This window comes from Chiloscyllium plagiosum, unplaced genomic scaffold, assembly GCF_037043375.1.
Source record: "Chiloscyllium plagiosum isolate Xiang-an unplaced genomic scaffold, Cpla_swu_hap1 HiC_scaffold_8, whole genome shotgun sequence".
Taxonomy (NCBI): Eukaryota; Metazoa; Chordata; class Chondrichthyes; order Orectolobiformes; family Hemiscylliidae; genus Chiloscyllium; species Chiloscyllium plagiosum.
Genome location: NW_028270146.1, coordinates 38,159,357 through 38,181,218, shown reverse-complemented (window position 1 = coordinate 38,181,218; position 21,862 = coordinate 38,159,357). Strand labels below are relative to the sequence as shown.

General features: G+C 40.7%; 1 protein-coding gene across 6 annotated transcripts in view; it reads left to right on the top strand.

Moving 5' to 3' along the window:
- Positions 1-21,862, top strand: part of lrrc9 (leucine rich repeat containing 9) — a 237,547-nt gene that overhangs the window by 205,506 nt on the left and 10,179 nt on the right. For 5 of the 6 annotated variants that reach the window (XM_087989715.1, XM_043697264.2, XM_087989714.1 and 2 more), the window contains 3 exons: positions 9,884-9,952; positions 16,376-16,501; positions 20,747-20,921. In XM_087989715.1, coding sequence (XP_087845841.1) covers positions 9,884-9,952; positions 16,376-16,501; positions 20,747-20,921 — 370 coding nt within the window. Of the gene's footprint in view, positions 1-4,480; positions 4,542-9,883; positions 9,953-16,375; positions 16,502-20,746; positions 20,922-21,862 lie in introns of those variants that run through there. The other variant, XR_015757872.1, reaches the window with a different exon arrangement.

Sequence of the window (21,862 nt, the reverse complement as noted above, 5' to 3'; positions counted from 1 at the left end):
CCACAAATTATATCAGACCTCCTGAGTATTTTCAGCATCTACACTTTGCTTTTGGCAAAATTATGGAAGATTAGTTTGTTTATATTACACCAGAAACAAAATAAATTTCTTTTTCAAGATAGAAACTGTTATATTTATTTTGAGAAAAAGGTCAGAAGTAATTGTCCTGATTATTTTGCAATGCATTTGTAATGTATATTGCTTTGGTATGTTAGCATATTGTGAAAGATCTTTAATTTATTACATGGATCATAAGATCAGAAATAGGGGCGAGGTAATGGCATTCACCCCCTTTCCTCAAATCCACACCCCATTCCTCTTTCACTAACATCACTAAGCCCACTCCACCATTCAAAAAGATCATGGCTAATCTGTTCAGATCTTTAGATCCAATTTCTTGCCTATCCTTCATCTCCCTTAACTCCCTTGTCAATCAAAGACCTGATGATAAGTCATCATCAAGAACTGGTGTAATCCATGTGCTGTAGTTACACACAATTCTGAGATTGGTGTTCGAGGATTTTGATCCAGCGATAAGGAACTATGACATACCCTGTAGTTCCATGTCAGGCTGATGTGTGGCTTGGAGTGGAACCTGCAGGTCATGGTGTTGCCATACATCTTTTGCCTTTGTCCATCTAGGTGACAGAGCAGTGTGGAGGGTGCTTTAAAAGAAGCATTGGTGAATTGCTGGACCTTGTAGATGGTACACACTGTTGTTCCTTTGCATTGGTGATGGTGACAGTGAATGTTTGAGGAAATATATGAGGTGTCAAACAGTGTGATTGAACTTAGTGTTGAACGTCTTGAATGTTTTTGGAGGTGAACGCATCCAGGCAAATGAGAGTATTCCATCATGCTCTTAACTTGTGCCTTGTGGATGGTAGGCAAGCATTGGGGAATCAAGTCATGGGTTATTTACTGCAACATTCCTAATATCTTACGTTTGAATATTTTCATTCACATAGCCTCCATTGCTCTCTGAAAATGAATTCCAAATACTAATGACCATCTAACAGAAGAAATTCTTCCTAATCTCTGTTCTAAATTTGTGAACCATTTCAATTTGTGTCACCTAGTTTGATATTCCCTCATGAAAGGAAATCTTCCCCCCGCTTCTATCACATTCACAGAATCTTGTACATTTTAATAAGATCACCTCTGGAGTCAGCTATTACGAGGGGGCATAGCTTTAAATTAAGGGGTGGTAGGTATAGGACAGATGTTAGGGGTAGGTTCTTTACTCAGCGAGTCGTGAGTTCATGGAATGCCCTGCCAGTAGCAGTGGTAGACTCTCCCTCTTTATGGGCATTTAAGCGGGCATTGGATAGGCATATGGAGGATAATGGGCTAGTGTAGGTTAGGTGGGCTTGGTTCGGCGCAACATCGAGGGCCAAAGGGCCTGTACTGCGCTGTATTCTTCTATGTTCTATGTTCTATGATTCTTCTCCAATGTGTTTGGTCTATCCTACTCAACTTTTCCTCATAACACAACCTTTAATCCCAGGAATCAATTTAGTGACTCTTGTCTGAATTGCTTTCAATGCAAGTTGAGATCCCTTTTAAAATTAGGAGAATCAAGCTGTACACAGTATTCCACATGCTATTTCATCATTGCCTTTTATGGCTGCATCAAGACTTCCTTACTTGTACACTCCATCCCCATTGTGAAAAAGCCTAACATTTCACTTGCCTTCATAATTAGTTTCTGTGTATATGTACTGGCATTTCATGATTCTTGTTCAAGGACATCCAGGTCTGTACTCAAGCATTCTGCAATCGCTCTTCATTTAAATAACATTCTGATGAAGGGCTTGTGCCCAAAACGTCAATTCTCCTGCTCTTCGATTGCTGCCTGACCTGCTGTGCTTTTCCAGCACTATGCTCACGACCTCAACCTCACATCAATCCATATTATACTTCATTTGCAAGATTTTTTTTGCCCACTCACTTAACCTATCTCTTTGCAGACTCTTTGTATCCTCACAACTTGCTTCCGTACCTATATTTGAATTAACAACATATTTATCCAAATCATGAATAGAGGTTACAAAAATCGAGGTCCAGCATTGAACCCTGTGGTGCTTTTCTACTTACAGTTGCTGACCTGAAAATGACTCAGTTATCCTGGTTCTCTGCTTCCTGGTAGTTAGCCAATCTTTTATCCATGCTAGCATGTAATTCCCAATACCATGAGCTCTGTCTTGTGAAGTAAGCTTTTATGTGGCACTTTAACAAAGGCTGTTTTTGGCAGTGTTTACATGTATGGTTTCATGTTTATCACTAGCATTCTGTTGTACTCCCCTAATTCCTTCCTTTTTATATTACATTTTTAAATCATCTTTTGCTGGTTTTTAAAATTTTCCCAATCTTCTGAGCTTCCACTAACCTTTTTAGATTAGATTAGATTAGATTACAGTGTGGAAACAGGCCCTTCGGCCCAACAAGTCCACACCGACCCGCCGAAGCGAAACCCACCCATACCCCTACATTTACCCCTTACCTAACACTACGGACAATTTAGTATGGCCAATTCACCTGACCCTGCACATCTTTGGACTGTGGGAGGAAACCGGAGCACCCGGAGGAAACCCACGCAGACACGGGGAGAACGTGCAAACTCCACACAGTCAGTCGCCTGAGGCGGGAATTGAACCCGGGTCTCTGGCGCTGTGAGGCAACAGTGCTAACCACTGTGCCACCATGCCACCACTTTTCAGCAGTGTATATCTACCGCTTCAATTTGATATCATCCTTAACTTCCTTAGTTAGCCATAATGGAAGGCATGGTGATTCAGTGGTTCTGCAAGAACCCAGGTTCAATTCCCACCTTGGGTGACTGTGTGGAGCTTATGCATTCTCTTTTTAGGCTTGATGTCATTGAGGGCATACAAGAGACAGAGTTGGATGGCTAGTATATTTAGAGAAGTGATTATGCAGTCAGGATCAGTCAGATAGACGGGTAACTGTCAGGAAAGGACAAAAGGATGCATTCTCAGCCCCCTACTGTACTCCTTGTACACTCACGACTAGCCAAATTCCAAATGAATGCCATTTACAAGTTTGCTGACGACACTGCCATTATAGAACAGATATCAAAAATGATGAGTCTGAATACAGGTTGGAGGTAGAGTGCTTGGTGTTATGGTGCAATGATAACAACCTCACTCTCAATGTAGGCAAAACTATACTGATTATTGACTTCAGGAAGGAAGGATGAGACGCACCCTTATCTACATCAGTGGAGCTGAGGTGGAGAAGGTTGGGAGTGTCAAGTTCCTTGGAATGACGATAACCAGCAATCTGACCTGGACCTTGCACATAGATGCAGTGGTCAAGAAAGCACAACAACGTCTCTTCTTTCTCAGGTGGTTTAGGAAATTTGGCATGTCCATAAGGACCCTCACCAACTTTTACAGATGTTCCATAGAAAGTATTCCAGGTGCATAATGGCCTGGTACAGCAACTGCTTTGTCCAGGTCTGAAAGAAACTACAAAAAGTTGTGTGCATAGTCCAGACCATTACAGAAGCCAAATGACCCATCAATGGACCCAATTTACTCTTCTCATTGCCAACATCATCAAAGGCCCCTCCCACCCCAGCAATGTTCTCTGCCAACCTTTTTCATCAGGCAGAAGATACAGAAACTTGAATACATGCACCAACTGGTTCAAGATCAGTTTCTTCCCCGTTATTAGACTGTTGAATGGACCTCTCTCACTTCAAATAATGTTATCTTGCTGTACGCATCTCCTGTGTAGCTGTAACCTTGTATGCCTCACTTTGTCTAAGCATCCCATAATTTATGTTTGCTATGATCTGCCTGTGCTGCTCGCACAACAAAGCCCTTCACCGTGCTTAAGTACATGTGACTACAATAAATTAAACTAGGTAAAAACAATGACTGCAGATGCTGGAAACCAGAGTCTAGATTAGAGTGGTGCTGGAAGAGCACAGCAGTTCAGGCAGCATCCGAGGAGCAGTAAAATCGACGTTTCGGGCAAAAGCCCTTCATTAGGAATGCAATAAATTAAATCAAATCAAATCAAAAGGTAAGAAGGTAGTTCGGAAGGCTTCTGTGGCTATTCCTCTCTCAAACAAATACTCAGTTTTGGAAACTTTTGAAAGGGATAGTCTCTCAGAAGTAAAAAGAAGAGGCAATCAGATCTTGGGCACTAAAAGTGAATCTTACATAAGGCTGTTTAACAAAATTTAAAAGAATAATTGTTACAGGGGGCTGTCCTGTCAGGGGCACAAACAAGAGATTCTGCAAGAGTGAGCATGAATCTAGGATAGTATGTTGCTTTCCTGGTGCCAGGATTAAGGACGTCTCAAAACATTTGAAGCATATTGTTAAAGGGGAGAGTGAAATTATTGTAGTTAGGGAAAAGATTAAGGCTTTACAGAGTGAATATAAGAAGTTGGATGGAAAATTAAAAAATGGAAGCTCAAAAGTGGTAATCTCTGGTTTACTCCTAGTTCCAAGCTTGAATGATGGAAGGAGTAAAAAGATGAAGAGGATAAATCAATGGCTGAAAAGGTGGTATAATATAGATTTAGCTTCTTGGATCATTGGGATCTCTTCTGGGACAGAAAAGGCCTGTTTAAAAAGGATGGATTACATCTGAACTGGAAAGTGGGAAATTTGCTAGTTCTATGAAAGTAGACTGTAAACTATCAGAGAGGGGGAGTGGAGGGATCCCACATAGCAGAGTAAATAGAAAGATAGATGAAGATGGTTCAGAATCTGAAAATAACAAATTAATTAGAAAAGACAGACAAGAGCACATCACAGAATAAAGTAACTGAAGAGTTAAACTGCATTTATTTCAATGCAAGTATTCTTACAGTTAAGACTGGTGAATTCAGGGCATGTTTGGGAACATGGGATTGCTATTACAGAAACTCGGCTGAGGAATGGACAGGGCTGGCAGCTCAATGTTCCAGGTTTCAGATGCTGTAGGAAGATTAGAAAAGGAGGCAAAAGAGGAAGGGGTATGGCGATTTTGATTAAGGAAAACATTGCTGTAACTCGAAGATATTTCTAAAAGGTCATCCAATGCAAATATGTGGGTTGAAATTAGAAATAAGAAAGAAATGATGACTTTTGATGGGTTTGTACTATAGGTCCCCAAATAATCAGAAGGAAATTGAGGAACAAATATGTAGAGATTTCAGGTATATGTAAGAATAATAAGGCTCTAATAGTGGGTGATTTTAATTTTCCAAACATTGATTGGGACTACCATGGTATTAAAAGTTTGGATGGTGAAGAAGTTATTACTTGTGTTCAAGAAAATTTTCTTTATCGATATGTAAATATTCCTACAAGAAAGGGAGTAAAACTTGACTTTCTCTTGGATAATAAAGCAGGGCAAGTGACTGAACTGATATTAGAGGAGTATTTGGGTCTAGTTGATCATAATTATTTTAAAGCTAATAGAATTATGGACAAAGATAAGCATTTCATAAATGTTAAAGGTTTTAATTGCAGTTAGGCAAATTTTAATGGTATAAGACAAGAACTTTCAAAAGTTGATGGGCATAAACTATTTGCAGGCAAAGGGTCATTTGATAACTGGGAGGCTTTGAAAAATGTGATAACAATTGTTCAAAATCATTATGGTCCTTATAAGAACATATATTAGATATAGACAGCACGGTGGCGGCACAGCAGTTAGCACTGTTGCCTCACAGCGCCAGAGACCCGGGTTCAATTCCCGCCTCAGGCGACTGACTGTGTGGAGTTTGCACGTTCTCACCGTGTCTGCGTGGGTTTCCTCCGGGTGCTCCAGTTTCCTCCCACAGATCCAAAGATCTGCAGGTCAGGTGAATTGGCCATGCGAAATTGCCCGTAGTGTTAGGTATAGGGGTAAATGTAGGGGTATGGGTGGGTTGCGCTTCGGCGGGTCGGTGTGGACTTGTTGGGCCGAAGGGCCTGTTTCCATACCGTAATGTAATCTAATCTAATCTAAAAAAATCTAATCTAATAGACAACAGGGTTCAAATGAATCTCTTGAATAGTATAAAGGGTGTAAGGACATTTTTAAAAGGGAGATCAGGAAGGGAAAAAGGGAATATGAGATAACCTTAGCAGATAAGGTTAAGGATAATCCAAAGAGATTCTACAAGTCACTTAAGAGCAAGAGAGCAACTAGAGAGAGAGTTGAGACCCTCAAAAATAAAAGAGGTTGTCTTTGTGTTGAACCTTTGGAGAGATTTTGAATGATATTCCTCGTCAGTTTTTATTACTGTGAGAAAGATATAGAGGCTAGAGAACTCAGAGAAATAAACATTGATGTTTTGAAAACAGTTCACATTACAGAAGAGAAAGTGCTGGAGGCCTTAGAAAATATAAAGGTGGATAAATCTCTGGGACCTGATCTAATGTATCCTAGGGAAGTTAGGGAGGAAATTGCGGAACCCCTTGCAGAAATGATAGTATCCCCTATTACTAGGTGAGGTACTGGATGATTGGAGACTGGCTAATGTTGTGCCTTTGTTTAAGAAAAGATGTAAGAAGAAGCTTGGAAACTATAGGCCTGCGAATCTGACTTCGGGGTGGTGGGCAAGTTGTTGCAGATGATTCTGAAAGATAGGATTTATATGCATTTGGAGAGGCAAGGAATCAACATGGTTTTGTCCAAGGGAAACTTTTTGAGGAAGTAACCAAGAAAATTGATGAGGGCAGAACGGTAAACGTTGTTTACTTGGACTTTAGTAAAACATTTGAAAAGTTTCCACATGGTAGACTAGTTGATAAAGTTAGATCTCATGGGATTCAGGGTGAGCTTGCCAATTGGATGCAAAATTGGCTTAACAGCAGGAGGCAGAGAGTGGTGATGGAGGGTTGCTGATTGGACTGGAGGCCTATTACCAGCGGTGTTCCACAGGGATTGCTCCTGGGTCCATTTTTGTTTGTCAATTGTATCAGTGATTCAGAAGAGAATATAGAAGACACGGTTAGTGGGGGTTGTGGATTATTTCAAATTGATGATATAGTGAACAGTGTAGAAGGTTGTCTAAGATAACAGAGATCTTGATCAGTTGGATCAATGGGCTGTGGAATGATAGATGGAGTTTAATTTGGATAAATGTGAGGTATTGCATTTTAGTAAAACAAACAAGGGCAGAACTTATACATTTAAAATTAGAATTTTGTATAAGTTAGAGACCTAGGTGTTCAGGTTCATAATTCTTTGAAGTTTGTATCACATGTAGACATAGTGGTTAAGAAGACATTTAGCATGCTCAAACCTTTTGAATATAGGCATTGGGATGTCAGGTTGAATTTGTACAGGATGTTGGTGAGGCCTCTCTGTGTGCAGTTCTGGCCTCCCTGCTATAGAAAGGATATTATTAAGCTGGAGAGGATTCAGAAAAGATTTATCAAGATGTTGCCGGGAATAGAGGGCTTGAGTTATAAGGAGAGGCTGTATAGGCTGGGACTTTTTTTCACTGGAGCGTAGGATGTTGAGGGGTGACCCTATAGAGGGTTATAAAGTCATTAGGGATATAGATAAAGTGACTGGCAGGTGTCTTTTCCCTAGGGGGGGGGGGGATTTCATGACACAGAGGCATATTTTTAAGGTGAGAGGAGAAAGATTTTTAAAAAGTCATGAAGGACACCTTTCTTTACACAGAGTAGTTTGTATGTGGAATGAACTTCCAGAGGAAGAGGTGGATGCAGATAGAGTTACAACATTTCAAAGACATTTGGATAAGTACATGAATAAGAAACATTTGGAGGAATATGGGCCAGCACTGACAGGTGGGACTAGTTTTATTTGGGATTATGATCAGTATGGACTAGTTGGACTAGAGTTTGTTTGAGAAATTGTCTTGAGAAATAAACCAGCAAATGGCTGCCAACTATTTTGTTGAGTGGAAACAGATGCAGTGCATGCTCAAGATCTTTCTTTCTGCAAAGAGTCAGGCCGTATATATTAACAAATGTAGCTTCGAGTACATGCAGTACATCACACGATGGGCCCAACTGACTATCCTCTATAGGTTGTAAGTATCATTATTTGTATGCTTAAAATAATCTAGCAAATGTTGTCCAGTTTGTAGAATTGCATCAACTGTTTGGACACTGTGTTGCATGTTTTGTCTGCTTGTGTTTGGTCAGTGCCTTGATTGTTACAAACAGCTGAAGAGATATGATCTACAGTCTTTGAGATGTATGGCCTACATACTTGGCATTACGCTGGCTATGAAATTCATAAATCACATTTCTGATTTGTGTTATAGACAGAATCTAGAGAAAAAGGGATGGGAAAAAAAAGCATGGCAAATAACAGTCAATCATCATCAAGAGACTGAATAGGCTGGGGCTGTTTTCCCTGGAGCGTTGGATGACCTGAAAGAGGTTTACAAAATCATGAGGGGCATGGATAAGATAAAATAGGCAAGGTCTTTCCCGTAGGGTGGGGGAGTCCAGAACTAGAGGGCATAGGTTTAGAGTAGGAGGGGAAAGACATAAAGAGACCTAAGAGGCAACTTTTTCACACAGAGGGTGGTACGTGTATGGAATGAGCTGCCAGAGGATGTGGTGGAGGCTGGTACAATTGCAACATTTAAGAGGCATTTGGATGGGTATATGAATAGGAAGGGTTTGGAGGGATATGGGCCAGGTGCTGGCAAGTCGGACTAGATTAGGTTGGGATATCTGGTCGACTTGGATGAGTTGGACTGAAGGATCTGTTTCCATGCTGTACATCTCTATGGCGCTATGACTCTATAACTGTTGCCTTCTCCGTGGCAAGACCTGTATCAATGAGAGTCCACAATGAGTACTCTCTTCTCATTCAATATAAGTGCAGGTCATTTTGGTATCATGCATGTTTCGTTAGCACAAATTGGCTATAACGCAATTTATCAATTGTGAGCGCTGTTTGGACAATGCAAACTTTCTAATGAACAAGCATAGCAATTTTCTCTTGCAATCTTATACAGTGTGATTTTCGGTCATGCTTTTTCCCTTTATGATATTCTTGTGATTGTCCTGATGATTGCAAGTTGAAAACTTTGACCAAGGATATTTTTTATGAGCAATACTCAAAGTTCTGTCTGACCAATTACTTGAATATTAATTGTTTCAAGTTATAAAATATATCCTAAATGTCTCCCACTGTTTCTGTACTACTTACAATTTAGCCTACTTTTCCATTTCACTTTAGTCCTCACTATGATCATATCCTTGTAATTTATTTTAAATTCCTCTTGACGCCATCAGTATCCTCATTCAATCAACATCTCAACTACCACCATCACTGCTAGTTCCAGCATGATGTCACCATCAAACACATCTACTCCTCCTCTCCTCTTTCAGCGTTTCAATATGACTATTTTCTGTGACAACATGGACCATTCCTCAACTCCTAAATTTTCTACTCTCGCAAACTTTTTCCGGTGGCTAACTATGTTCCTTCTCAAAGTTTCAACAACCTGAAGTTTCAGTTTTGTTTTTGTCTCCACTGATGCCCTTGATCTGCTGAGTATTTCCAGCAGTTCAGATTTCTAGCATTTGTAGTAGTTTGCTTTTGTACTAAAAGTGTATATTATTATTCAAAATTTATATTTAATATTTTTCTGAAAGCATAGGAAGTTTTATGGACTGTATATAACTAAATTTCAAATATTTTAAAGCATGGAAGTCAAAAGGTATAAAACATATAAATCAAAAAGCCATAGAAGAAAGAGCATAGAACATGTGCTGAGCAAACTTGTGAAAAACTAGGTGCATTTAAACATGTGATATGCAGTATTTAACAAATCTATTGTAATGGAAATGTGAGGAAACCTGTTCAACTGTTCTGTCAATCAAGATTTGAGATACTGTCATAATAGACGTGATATTAAACAACTTATTTTTCACAGGATATAGGTGAACTGGAAAAACTTGATTCACTTCCAAATTTGACAGAGCTTTCAGTTGTTGGAAATCCTGTAAGTATTATAATTTTGTATGTTGTATATAATTTATAATGTATCAATTAATTGCTCAATCAAAATTGTTTTGCACAAATCATAGAATCCCTAGAGTGCAGATGGAACAAAGAACAAAGAAAATTTACTGCCCAGGAACAGGCTGTTTGACGCCCCCAAGCTGGGGCCGATCCAACTCCACTGTCTAAATCTATTGTCCAATTCCTAAGCATCCTCTGCTCCCATCTACTCATGCATCTGTCCAGGCACACTTTAAATGAATCTACCGTGCCTGCCTCTACTACCTCTGCTAGCAACACGTTCCAGGCACCTACCACCCTCTGTGTAAAGTACTACGTGTATCCTCCTTAAATTTTTCACCTCACACCTTGAAAGTGTGACCTCTTGTTATTGAATCCCTCACCCTGGGGGAAAAAAGCTTATCTCTATCCACCCTGTCCATACTCTTCATGATTTTGTAGACCTCAATCAGGTTCCCCCCTCAATCTCTATTTTTCTAATGAAAACAATCCTAACCTACTTAACCTCTCTTCATAGCGAGCACCTTCCATACTAGGCAACATGCTCGTAAACCTTCTCTGCACCCTGTCCAAAGTGTCCACGTCCTTTTGGTAATGTGGCGACGAGAACTGTACAAAGTATTCTAAATATGGCCAAACCAAAGTCTTGTACAATTTTAACATGACCTGCCAGCTCTTACACTCAATACCCCATCTGATGAAGGCAAGCATACCATATGCATCTTGACCACTCTATCCACCTGTGCAGCCACCTTCAGGGTACAATGGACCTGAACTCCCAGATCTCTCTGCTCATCAACTTTTCCCAAGGCTCTTCCGTTTACAGTATAGTTCGCTCTAGAATTCGACTTCCCAAAATGCATCACCTCACATTTTCCTGGATTGAACTCCATCTGCCACTTCTCCAGCCAACTCTCCAGTCAATCTATATTCTCCTGTATTCTTTGATAGTCCCCTATGCTTTCTGCTACTCCACCAATCTTAGTCTCATCTGCAAACTTATTGATCAGACTAACAGTGCCCTCTTCCAAATCATTTGTGTATATCACAAACAACAGTGGCCCCAGCACTGATCCATGTGGAACACCACTTGTCACCTTTCTCCATTTCGAGAAACTCCCTTCAACTACTACTCTCTGTCTCCTGTTGCTCAAACAGTTCTTTATCCACCTAGCTAGAACATCCTGCACACCATGTGACTTCACTTTCTCCATTAGTTTATAATGGGGAACCTTATCAAACGCCTTACTAAAGTCCATGTATCTGACATCCACAATCCTTCCTTCATCTATCAACTTGGTCACTTCCTCGAAGAACTCTATTAAGTTGGTAAGGCACGATCTCCCCCGCACAAAAGCATGGTGCCTATCACTGATAAGCCCATTCTTTTCCAAATATAAATAGATTTTATCCCTCAGTACCTTCTCCAGCAACTTTCTTACCACTGACGTCAGGCTCACTGGTCTGTAATTACCTGGAATATCCCTACTACCCTTTTTGTACAGGGGGACAACTTTAGCAACTCTCCAATCCTGCGGCACTTCACCTGTGTTTAAGAATGCTACAAAGATATCTGTCAGGGCCCCAGCTATTTCCTCTCTCTCGCCTCCCTCAGCAACAGAGATAGATCCCATCTGGTCCTGGGGATTTGTCAACCTTAATATCCTTTAGCCTACCCAACACATTCTCCCTCCATATGTCAACGTGATCCAGAGTAAACAAACTTCTATCTCTAATCTCAACATTCATCATGTCCCTCTCCTCAGTGAACACTGATGCAAAGTAATCACTGAGAATGTCACCCATTTTCCCAGGTTCGACAGACAACCTTCCTTCCTTATCCTTAGTGGACCAACCCTTTCTCTAAGTTACCCTCTTGCTTCTTATATATGAATAAAAAGCCTTGAGTTTCTCCTTAATTCTGCTCGCTAAAGTTATTTCATGACCTTCCTTTAGCCCACTTGATTCCTCGTTTAAGATTGGTCCTACTCTCCCAATATTCCTCCAAAGCCCATTCTGTTCTTAGCTGCCTGGACCTTATGTATGTTTCCCTTTTCCTCTTGGCTAGTTGCACGATTTCACCTGTCATCCATGGTTCACAAATCTTGCTTTCCTATCTCTTGTTTTCAAAGGGACATGCCTTTCCTGCACTATCTTCAACCTATCTTTGAAAGCCTCCCACATATCAAATGTGGATTTCCCTTCAAATAGCTACTACCAATCCACATTTCCCAGCTCCTGCGAATATTGATGTAATTGGCCTTGGCCCAGTTTTAGTACTCTTCCCTTTCACTTTCCACTTTCATCTTTGTCTACGAGTATTCTAAAACTGACATAATTGTGGTCACTATTCACAAAGAAATCCCCCACTGCAACTTCTACCACCTAACCTGGCTTATTCCCAACACCAGCTCCAATATGGCTCCTTCCCTCGTTGGACTATTGACACTCTGCTCGAGAAAATTTTCCTGGATGCTTCTTACAGGTACATACTCCCAGGCACCAATCCAAACCCTAAGTTCATCTGCCTTGCATTAAAGTACATGCACTTCAGGTCACCGGTTCTTTTGCGTTCATCTGCTCTCTGCCCACTCTTCCCCTTGGTAATGCTAACTTCATGATCCTTACAGGCTCTAGTTCACACGTCACTGTCTACTAGTCTTCTCTTCGCGTTCCCAGTCCCCTGCTACATTAAAACCTCCTGAATAGCAGTAGCAAAGACTCCCCAAGGACATTAGTTCCAGTCTAGTTCAAGTGTAGACCATCCAATTGTAATAGTCCCACCTTCCCCAGAACCGGTCCCAATGTCCCACAAATCTGAACCCTTCCCTCCTCCACCATCCCTCAAGACATGTGTTCATCCTGCCTATTTTTTCATTTCTACCCTGGCTAGCACATGGCATTGGTAGCAATCCTGAGATCACTACCTTTGAGGTCTTCCTCTTTAACTTCTCTCCTGCCTCGTTGAATTCTGCTTTCAGGACCTCATCTCGTTTTTTTACTTATATCATTGGCTGTTCACCCTCCCCTGCAACCGATCGGTGACATCCCTGACCCGAACATCTGAGAGGCAACATACCATCCAGGAGTCTCGTTTACGGCCTCAGAACAGCCTATCTACTTCCCTTACAATAGAATCCCCTATAACTATGGCCCTATGAATCTTTTTCCCGCCCTTCTGAACAGCAGTGCCAGCCACGTTGCCATGATCCTGGCAACTGCTGCCCTCCCCACTGAGCCATCTCCCCCCAACAGTATCCAAAACGGTATACCTGTTTTGGAGGGAGATGACCATAGGGGACACTTGCACTGCATTCCTACTCTTTCTCTGCCTTTTGGTCACGCAGTCACTGTCTCCCTCAGCAATTCTAATCTGCAGTGTGACCACTTCACTAAACATGCTATCCACGATCTCCTCAGCATCGCGGATGCTCCACAGTGAGTCCATCTGCAGCTCCAGAGCCATCATGCGGTCAAACAAGAGCTGCAGCTGGACACACTTCTTGCAAGTGTAAGAGTCAGGGACGTCAGCCACATCCCTGAGCTCCCACATCAAGCAAGAGACCTTTGAGTTTGCACCAACACTGCAAAGAGCATGCCACCCAGATCCATGCTCAGTCTTTACTTGCCTCTCTAGTGCTTACATACGAATTCTGAATAACAACTTCGGTCATGCCACTGTCACAGAAGTTGTATTTCTCACACCTCTCCATTGAGAGGAATGATCTATACTGTAAACATGAGGATCAATTCCATCACCTTTGTGCGACCAACAGTTGCAGTTTTCTCTATTGCAAAACCTTTTTGAGAAATACCTGTGTATATATATGTAGATATTCAAGATATTAAAAAAATTTATTTTATTTTATTCATTTCTGTGACTTCCCACTGGTACGTATATCGGTATACTGCAGTAGCGCATCTTGGAACTCATTAAAATGTGAAACTTAATCGTGATTCAATGTTTATCAAAATCCAGTGGAAACAGATATGAGTAAGATTATTAACCAATGAACAGGAAATGGTACTCCACTCAATCTTCACCTAGTTAAATGGAGGCACTGAAGCTAATTGTAGTTCTTAGGTATTGCCTAGCTGAAATCATCCCCTATCATGTACAGCCTTCCATATACCAGCTTAAAAATGCATCTCCTGGATGCATTTTAATAATTCTGCTTCCTCTCAATCTTTCACATTGTGAGTACCCAGCTAATGTTTGGGAAGTTGAAATCCCCTACTATCAATATCCTCGTACTTTTACACTTGTCTGATATTTACTTACATATCTACTCTTCTGTTTCTTTCAGACTGTTGGGTGGCCTACAGTACACCCCCAGCAATGTGATTGCTCCCCTTTCGTTTTTAATTTCTACCCATATGGCTTTATTTGAGGCATCTTCTGCTATAATTGTTTTCCTGATTAATATTGTGACACCCCTTCCTCTTTTATCTCCTTCCCTGTCTTGCCTGAAGACCCTGTATCCTGGAATATTAACTTGCCAATGCTGTCCCATTGTCAACCATGTCTCAGTGATAGCAATTGCATCATATCCCTATGTTTTAATTTGTGTCCTCAACTCATTTGCCTTATTCATCAGATTCCTTGCATTAAAATAAAAACCATCCAACCTTGCTAAATTCCCTTGTACTTTAACTGGCCGACAATTTCTATGCCTCCTGACTCCCTAGCTGTCTCTAATTTTGACCATTCATCTCCCCTTGTTGAACTGTCTCTCAGGATTCCACCCACCAAATAGTTCCAAAAAAGCACTATAAACCTTCCTACAAGGATGCTAATCCCATTTAGGTTCACTGCAACCAGGTTCCACCAGCCGCTAAAACAGTCCCAACATCCCAGAAATCTAAAGCCCTCCCTCCTGTACCATCCCTCCATGCATTCATAGAATCAAAGAATCTCTACAGTGTGGAAGCCGGTTATTTGGCCCACAGGGTCCACACCAACCCTCAAAAAAGCATCCCATCCAGACCCACTCCATCACTGTAACACTGCATTTCCAATGTCTAATCCACCTAGTCAGCAGATCCCTGACATAACCTATGTACCTAACCTGCAAATCTTTGTACAGGCCATCTGCGTCCTTCTCTTTCTCTCCTTTCTCGTCATTTTCTTTCTCTTCTTTTCATCATCATCTGACGTCTGGGGAAGTTGGAGGGTGCTTGGTGGGTTGTCGGCTGCAGCGGTGGCAATGCCCAGAGCAAGGACTCCTGGCTGTGGGAGGGCCAGAGTGTGGACTTGGCGGGTGGTCAGCTGTGGCAGTAGCGGTACCTGGTGTGACGACACCTGGCTGCAGTAAGCCTGAAGCACAAGAATTCTTTTGAGGCCTGGGTCACCTTGCAGAGACTTTGCTGGAGCTGTGTTTGAAGAGCCCTTGTACAGAAGAGGAACTCTGTTTATGTAATTTTTTAAAATTCTTTTTGTATCTCAAAATGGCACCGGATTTTTTACTATACCTTTTTTAGATAAATTTGACAATAAATAAGTCCTAAGCCCTCATCATAATCATAATATATGCAACAATCTCTGTTTACATGCCCTCTCAGAATGCCATGCAGCCATTCAGTGATATCCCTGATCTTGGCATCAGGGAGGAAACATACCATTCTGGAGTCTCTTTTGCAGTCACAGAAACACTTATTTGTTCCCCTTACAATTGAACCCCCTTCGACTTCAGTCCTGCCATTATTCTTCCTCCCATTTTGGGCAGCAGATCCGCTAATGGTGTTGTGAAGTTGGCTGCCACTACTTTCCGCTGCACAGTCATCTTCCCCAATAGTATTCAAACAATATATCTGTTAGAAAGGAGGCTGGCCACAGGGAACTCTTGGACTACCTGGCTTCCTCTGCTCTGCCTGATGGTCACCCATGCCCATTTTTGCTGTTCGATCTTCGCTTGCAGTGTGACCACCTCACTGAACATGCTAGCCACAACATGCTCAGCACTGCTGATGCTCCACAATGATTTCACCCTGAGCGCCAGCTTTGAAATGTAGTTCATCAGTAGCTGCAGCCGATCACACTTTCTGCACACATGTTCTCCAGGGGTGAGAAACCGTTCAAGTGTGGTATTCTATGTTTTGTATGTCTCAGGTTGCCATTTAACTACCTGGAGAATTCAGGTTACCATTCTTAAAAAAAAAAAATCGATCAGTTTGTGGTTGTAAAGGTTTGGATCAACGTTGAATGGGTCTACAAGTTACAATGAACAGCAATTCTTATAAGGACACTTTAAAATATAGGCAATTCTAAAACTAATAAAATGTATGAAATTCTGAGTGTGTTTGATTTATGTCAATCTTTTCTGAATCACTGTAAATGTCAAAACCATTAAGATGATAATCAAGTGATACTCTATTTTAAGATTACATTGTAAATTTTTTTCAGGTCTCTCGTAAAATGTTGTATCGTCCATTCCTAGTGTTTCGATTGACAAAGCTTCAGATATTAGATGGCGTACCAGTCACTATGGATGAGAAAGAAAAAGCTGAATTTCTATTGTGCGAGCATAATGTAAGACTTTTGGTGGTTTAAATGGCTAGCAGATATCCTGTGACATTGTTAACAGTATAAGCTAAACAATCGATTGGATTGACATAGGGATGGTTTGCTATGTGGTGTGTTACATCATGGTCTCTGATTTAGGATGAAATTCCAATCCTGTTCAGGGATTCTTTACATATAAAGGGAAATCTGACCATCCATCCAATAGAACAATGCCCTACAAGTTCAATTTTTTAAACATAAACAAACTTATTGTATACAAAGATTTTAGGGGAGGTGATGATATAGTGGCAATGTCACTGGAATAGTAATCCAGAGCCCCAAATTAATGCTCTGGGAACACTATCAGTTTGTGCGATGTGAGTAGTGGTAGCTAGGGCAGAATTTATTGCCCATCCCTTATCGCCCCAGGTGATGGTGATGTGTCATTTTAAGCCACTGCAATCATTTGGGTATGTTCCTTGCCGTTAGGACAGGAATTCCAGGATTTTGACCCGCAGTAGTGAAGGAGCAGCAATATCGTTCAATGTCAGGATGGTGTGTGATTTAGAGGGGCACTTGCAGATGATGGTGTTCCCTTGCGTCAACTGCCCTTGTCCTTCAAGGTTGTAGAGGCCACAAGTTTCAAAGTACTTTCAGAGGAGCCTTGCTGAGTTGATGCAGTGCACCTTGTAAATGTTTCATACTGCTGCCACTGTGTCAGTGGGAAGGGAGTGATTGCCCGACAGATTGCTCTGTCCTGGATGGCTTTTTGAGTGTTCTTGGACCTCCGCCCATTCAGTCAAATTGGGAGCTTTCCATCACTCAACTGACATGTGTTATTGATGTTGGACAGCTTTTGATGAGATAGGTGGTGAGTAACTCCTAGAATTTTTAACCACTGACTTGTTTTTGTAGCCACAGTATTTATATAGTTCAGTTTCTATTCAATGCCAACCTATAGGATTTTGATAATGGGGTTTTCAGAGATAGCAATGTCATTGAACGTTAAGTGGTAATGGTTAGATTCTGTTTTGTTGGAGATTATCATTGTCCAGAACTTGAGTGCCTGCTTATCAGTCCAAGCCTGGATGTTTTCCAGATCTGGCTTCATATGGACGTGAACTGCTTCAGTATCTGAGGTGTCACAAATGGTGCCAAACATTGTGCAATTATTGTGAACATCTCTACTCTGCCCTTATGATGGAGGGAATGTCATTGACAAAGCAGCTCAAAATGGATCAGCCTAGGACACTATCTGAGAATTCCACAAATGCCCTGGGGATGAGGTGTTTGATCACCAACAACCAGAACCATCTTCTCTTCATGCTAAGTACGTCTCCAAATAATGTAAAGGATTTTCCCTAATTATCAATGACCCTATTTTTGCTAGGGCTTCTTGATGCCATTTCAGTGAAATGCTGACTTGGTGTCACTCTTACCTCACTGTTGGAGTTCACATGTTTTGTCCATCTTTGAATCAGGTTGTAATGAAGCCAGGAGCTGAGTAGCCATGGCGTACACAGCTAAGCATCTAGGTAACACTGTTGATGATCGAGATAAGACTGATGGGGCAGTAATTGTTGGGTTGGATTTGCCCTAATTTTTATGTATAAAACATAACTGGGCAATTTTTCACACTGTCTGCCAGATGCCAGTGTGCGGTTGCATAGAACAGCTTGGTTTGGGTATGGGGCTGATTGTGGAGTACAATTCTTCAATACTATTTCCAAAATATTATCAGAGCCCATAGCTTTTGCAGTGTCAAGTATCTTCAGCTGTTTCTTGATATCACATGTATTGAATCAAATTAGTTGAAGACTGTGATGCTGGGGACCTCAGGAGGAGAATCATTCACTTAGCATTTCTGGCTGAAGATGAATGTAAATACTTCAGCCTTGTCTTTTGCACTGATGTACTGGGCTTTTCCCTATCATCAAGGATGGGAATGTTTCTGGACCCTCCACATCCTTAGTTGTTTAGTTATGCACCACCATTCATGACTGGATATGGCAGAACTGCAGATCTTCGATCTGATCCATTGGTTATAAAATTGTTGAGTTTTGTATGCTGCTTCCACTGTTTTACAAGCAAGTAGTCATATGTTGTATCTTCATCCAAGGAGCAGGACAATCGACGTTTCGGGCATAAGCCCTTCTTCAGGAGCCCTTTCCTGAAGGAGGGCTTATGCCCGAAACGTCGAGTCTCCTGCTCCTTGGATGCTACCTGACCTGCTGCACTTTTCCAGCAACACATTTTTCAGCTCTGATCTCCAGCATCTGCAGTCCTCACTTTCTCCCTGTGTTGTATCTTCACCAGGTTGACACTTCATTTTTAGGTAGACACGGTGCTACTCCTGACATGCCCTCCTACATTCTTCATTGAACCAGGATTATTCTGTCAGCTTGTTGATGATAATAGTGTGGGAAATGCCTGGCCATGAAGTTACAGAATGTGTTGGAATATATTTCTGCTGTGCAACTTGTGGATGTATAATTTTGAATTGCCAAATCTGTTTGAAGTCTTTCCCATTTAACACAGGGTAGTCCCACAAACCATGATAGAAGGCTTGGCATATCTCCCAAACGAAAATGCATAAATTATTTGCTTTCTAAAGAGGATCTAAAGAGGATCTTCATGTTTCAGTCATGATAAGTGTCGACAAAATGCTTTAACTTTGTGTCTCTTTTTAGCAGTGTGTACATTCTGTACTATCAAGCAATTAAAAGATTTGGACATTAAAAAAAACTTAGGATTATTAATTAACAATATTGTTCATGGCTATATAGTTATGTATTCAGTTGCATTTATTATCCTCGCTCCACTCCCCAAAGAATTCTCTTATACTTTAAGATATCTTAAGAGTTATTTACTTGTATCAGAACAATATAGGAAAGATTTAGAGGAATCTGGGTCAAATGCTGGCAAATGGGACTAGATTAGTTTAGGATATCTGGTTGGCACGGACGAATTGGACCGAAGGGCCTGTTTCTGTGCTGTACATCTCTATGACTCTAAGTATGTTCCTGCTCTCTGGAATTTAATTCTCCTCAGTTCTGGCTATTCTCCAAGACAAGATCCTTTGACCCAGACCTCCTGATAGGAAGATAGTTGTGGCAGAAGTGAAGACTGGAATTGCTTATTGGGACCATACGGACATCCCAAGGCAGACGTCCGCAGGAATTGCCTTGGAAGTTCAAACTTCTATGGGCAATTATCCCAGCATCCACAATCTTCCAAAAATGGCCCCACCTTTAAAGCCAAGGTTAGAGACTTTGAAGGGTTTTTGATTTACTTAGTGAGTCAGAAAGCCTGCTTTAGATCCTGACTGTCTTCTAAACTGTTTAAACTGCCACAAGTTGGGATTGGGACTGATCGTAATATTCGGGGCTTGACTGTGGTTAAATGAGTTATTTTTATCATATTCGTTCAGCATGGAAACAGACTCTTCGGTCCAACTAGTCTAGTTTTTTTCTCAATACTTCAAAGCCAATTAGCTGGTTCTTCATTTAAACCATATAGATATTTTTCACTAACTGGGGACATCCTGCAGTTTCTGTTCCCTAATGAAATCCATTTGATGAGCTGAATGATTAGCATTTTCTTTCTTAAACTGTAGGTCTAATGATCATTTACTTTGTTTATATTCTCCCAGTAATCTGGACCACATACAATCAAGATTGCAGTTGACAGTCTCTCTCATCAAACACACACATAAGTTGAAATCACTGTATCCCTCATTTAAAATTCCTTTTTGAGCTAAAAGAACAAATTGATTTGATAAATATTCAGAATCCTTTTAAACTAATTTAACTCTAACTCCCAACACAAAAACATCTTCCTAGACCGCTTTTATTGAGAGGTCTGTGGGTGCATGTCTCCATCAAAAGGCATAGATTGTTCATCCATTATTTGAGTATCTTTCCTGCCTGAGATCTTCTAATCGGCCTATTCAGAGATAGTATTACATACATCTGAAGCAGGTGAGATTTGAACCCAGGCCTCCTGGCTCAGAGACAAGGACAGTAGTACTGCACCACAAAAGCTCTCTGCTGATAGACAATTCTAAAACAGAACATTAAGTACACTCACCAACTATCTTATACAGGCAGGTTTTCTGCACATGAGCCAGGTTGTAGTTGAGGGGGCTAAACCACCTTTCACATCCATTCAGAAACATTTGATGTCATTGATATTCGTTTTATTTTCAGTTCCTTAATAGCACTGCAACTACAGATTTCAATATTTAACCAATATTGATTTTTTTGACCATAGACAATGCCTTCAAGTTCAATGGAAACAGGGCTAGCTGCAATAATGCCATTACTAACAAGGCCCAATACATTGAGGACAACCAATAGTCTTCCTAAAGGGTTGCAGCCTTTTTCAGGACCAGACTTCAATCTCCCACATGGCTTTGGGGACTCAGTACCACAGGAGCCAGTCAGAAGTAAGAAATTGTAATGTGTGTTTTTCTTGTTTTGTCTTTGCCAACAACCTGCATATATTGTATTCTGTACAGCTTCCAATAAATTAACTTGTTTACTTGTTCTGTCCTATCATACCAAAATGACCAATATTGATACGGAATTAACAGGGTTATTTTGTTTTATTACTGTTAATTGGACGGTATTTAAGAATCATTAATTATTCAATGGAAAAAACCATTTAAGATCTCTAATTCTTCTCCTCCATTAAATCCCTCCCTTTGGAAAAAAAAAAGGAATTCTAACCAAATTTTAATCACCCTTCCTAATAATACCTTTGTTTTATTGAGTGCCTATTCAGTTTTGACTTAAATTCTGTTAAGAAATATGTAGGTTTTTTTCAATGTTTAATATATATGGAAGTTCATATTGAAACATTGGTTCTTTGTTAGCCTCCTGAAATAGCTTTTAGAACAATAAGGAAGCAATTGGCTATGCACAAACTTTTGATTTGCTACTGCACTCAACCTCATGGCTGAACTAAGTTCATAAAACTGACTAAACATGGAACTGGCCTGTACAGGCTGTTAAGTCTAGTGAACGAACAGCAGTCAAACAGGCAGCAAGTCAGTGTCTTCCACTATACGTTTAGTCACCACGCCCAGGACAATGTAAGTTGCAACTATGTTTTTGTTCTACAGCCTAGCCATACCCAGTTGGAAACAGCTTCTTATAAATAATTTTCAACCTGTTTGAACATGTTATGACCTACCTTCATGCAAGTTGGACTTGAACTCAGTGATTCAGTCCAGACGTTGTGACAATACCACTGTACCACAAGACCCCTATTGCTCCTTATATACATGCCTAATCTTTTCCCAATTAATACAATATGATCTTAATCACAACTAGAGATGAAACATATATGAATCCAACTGATACAGCATTTGAAAATTACCACAGG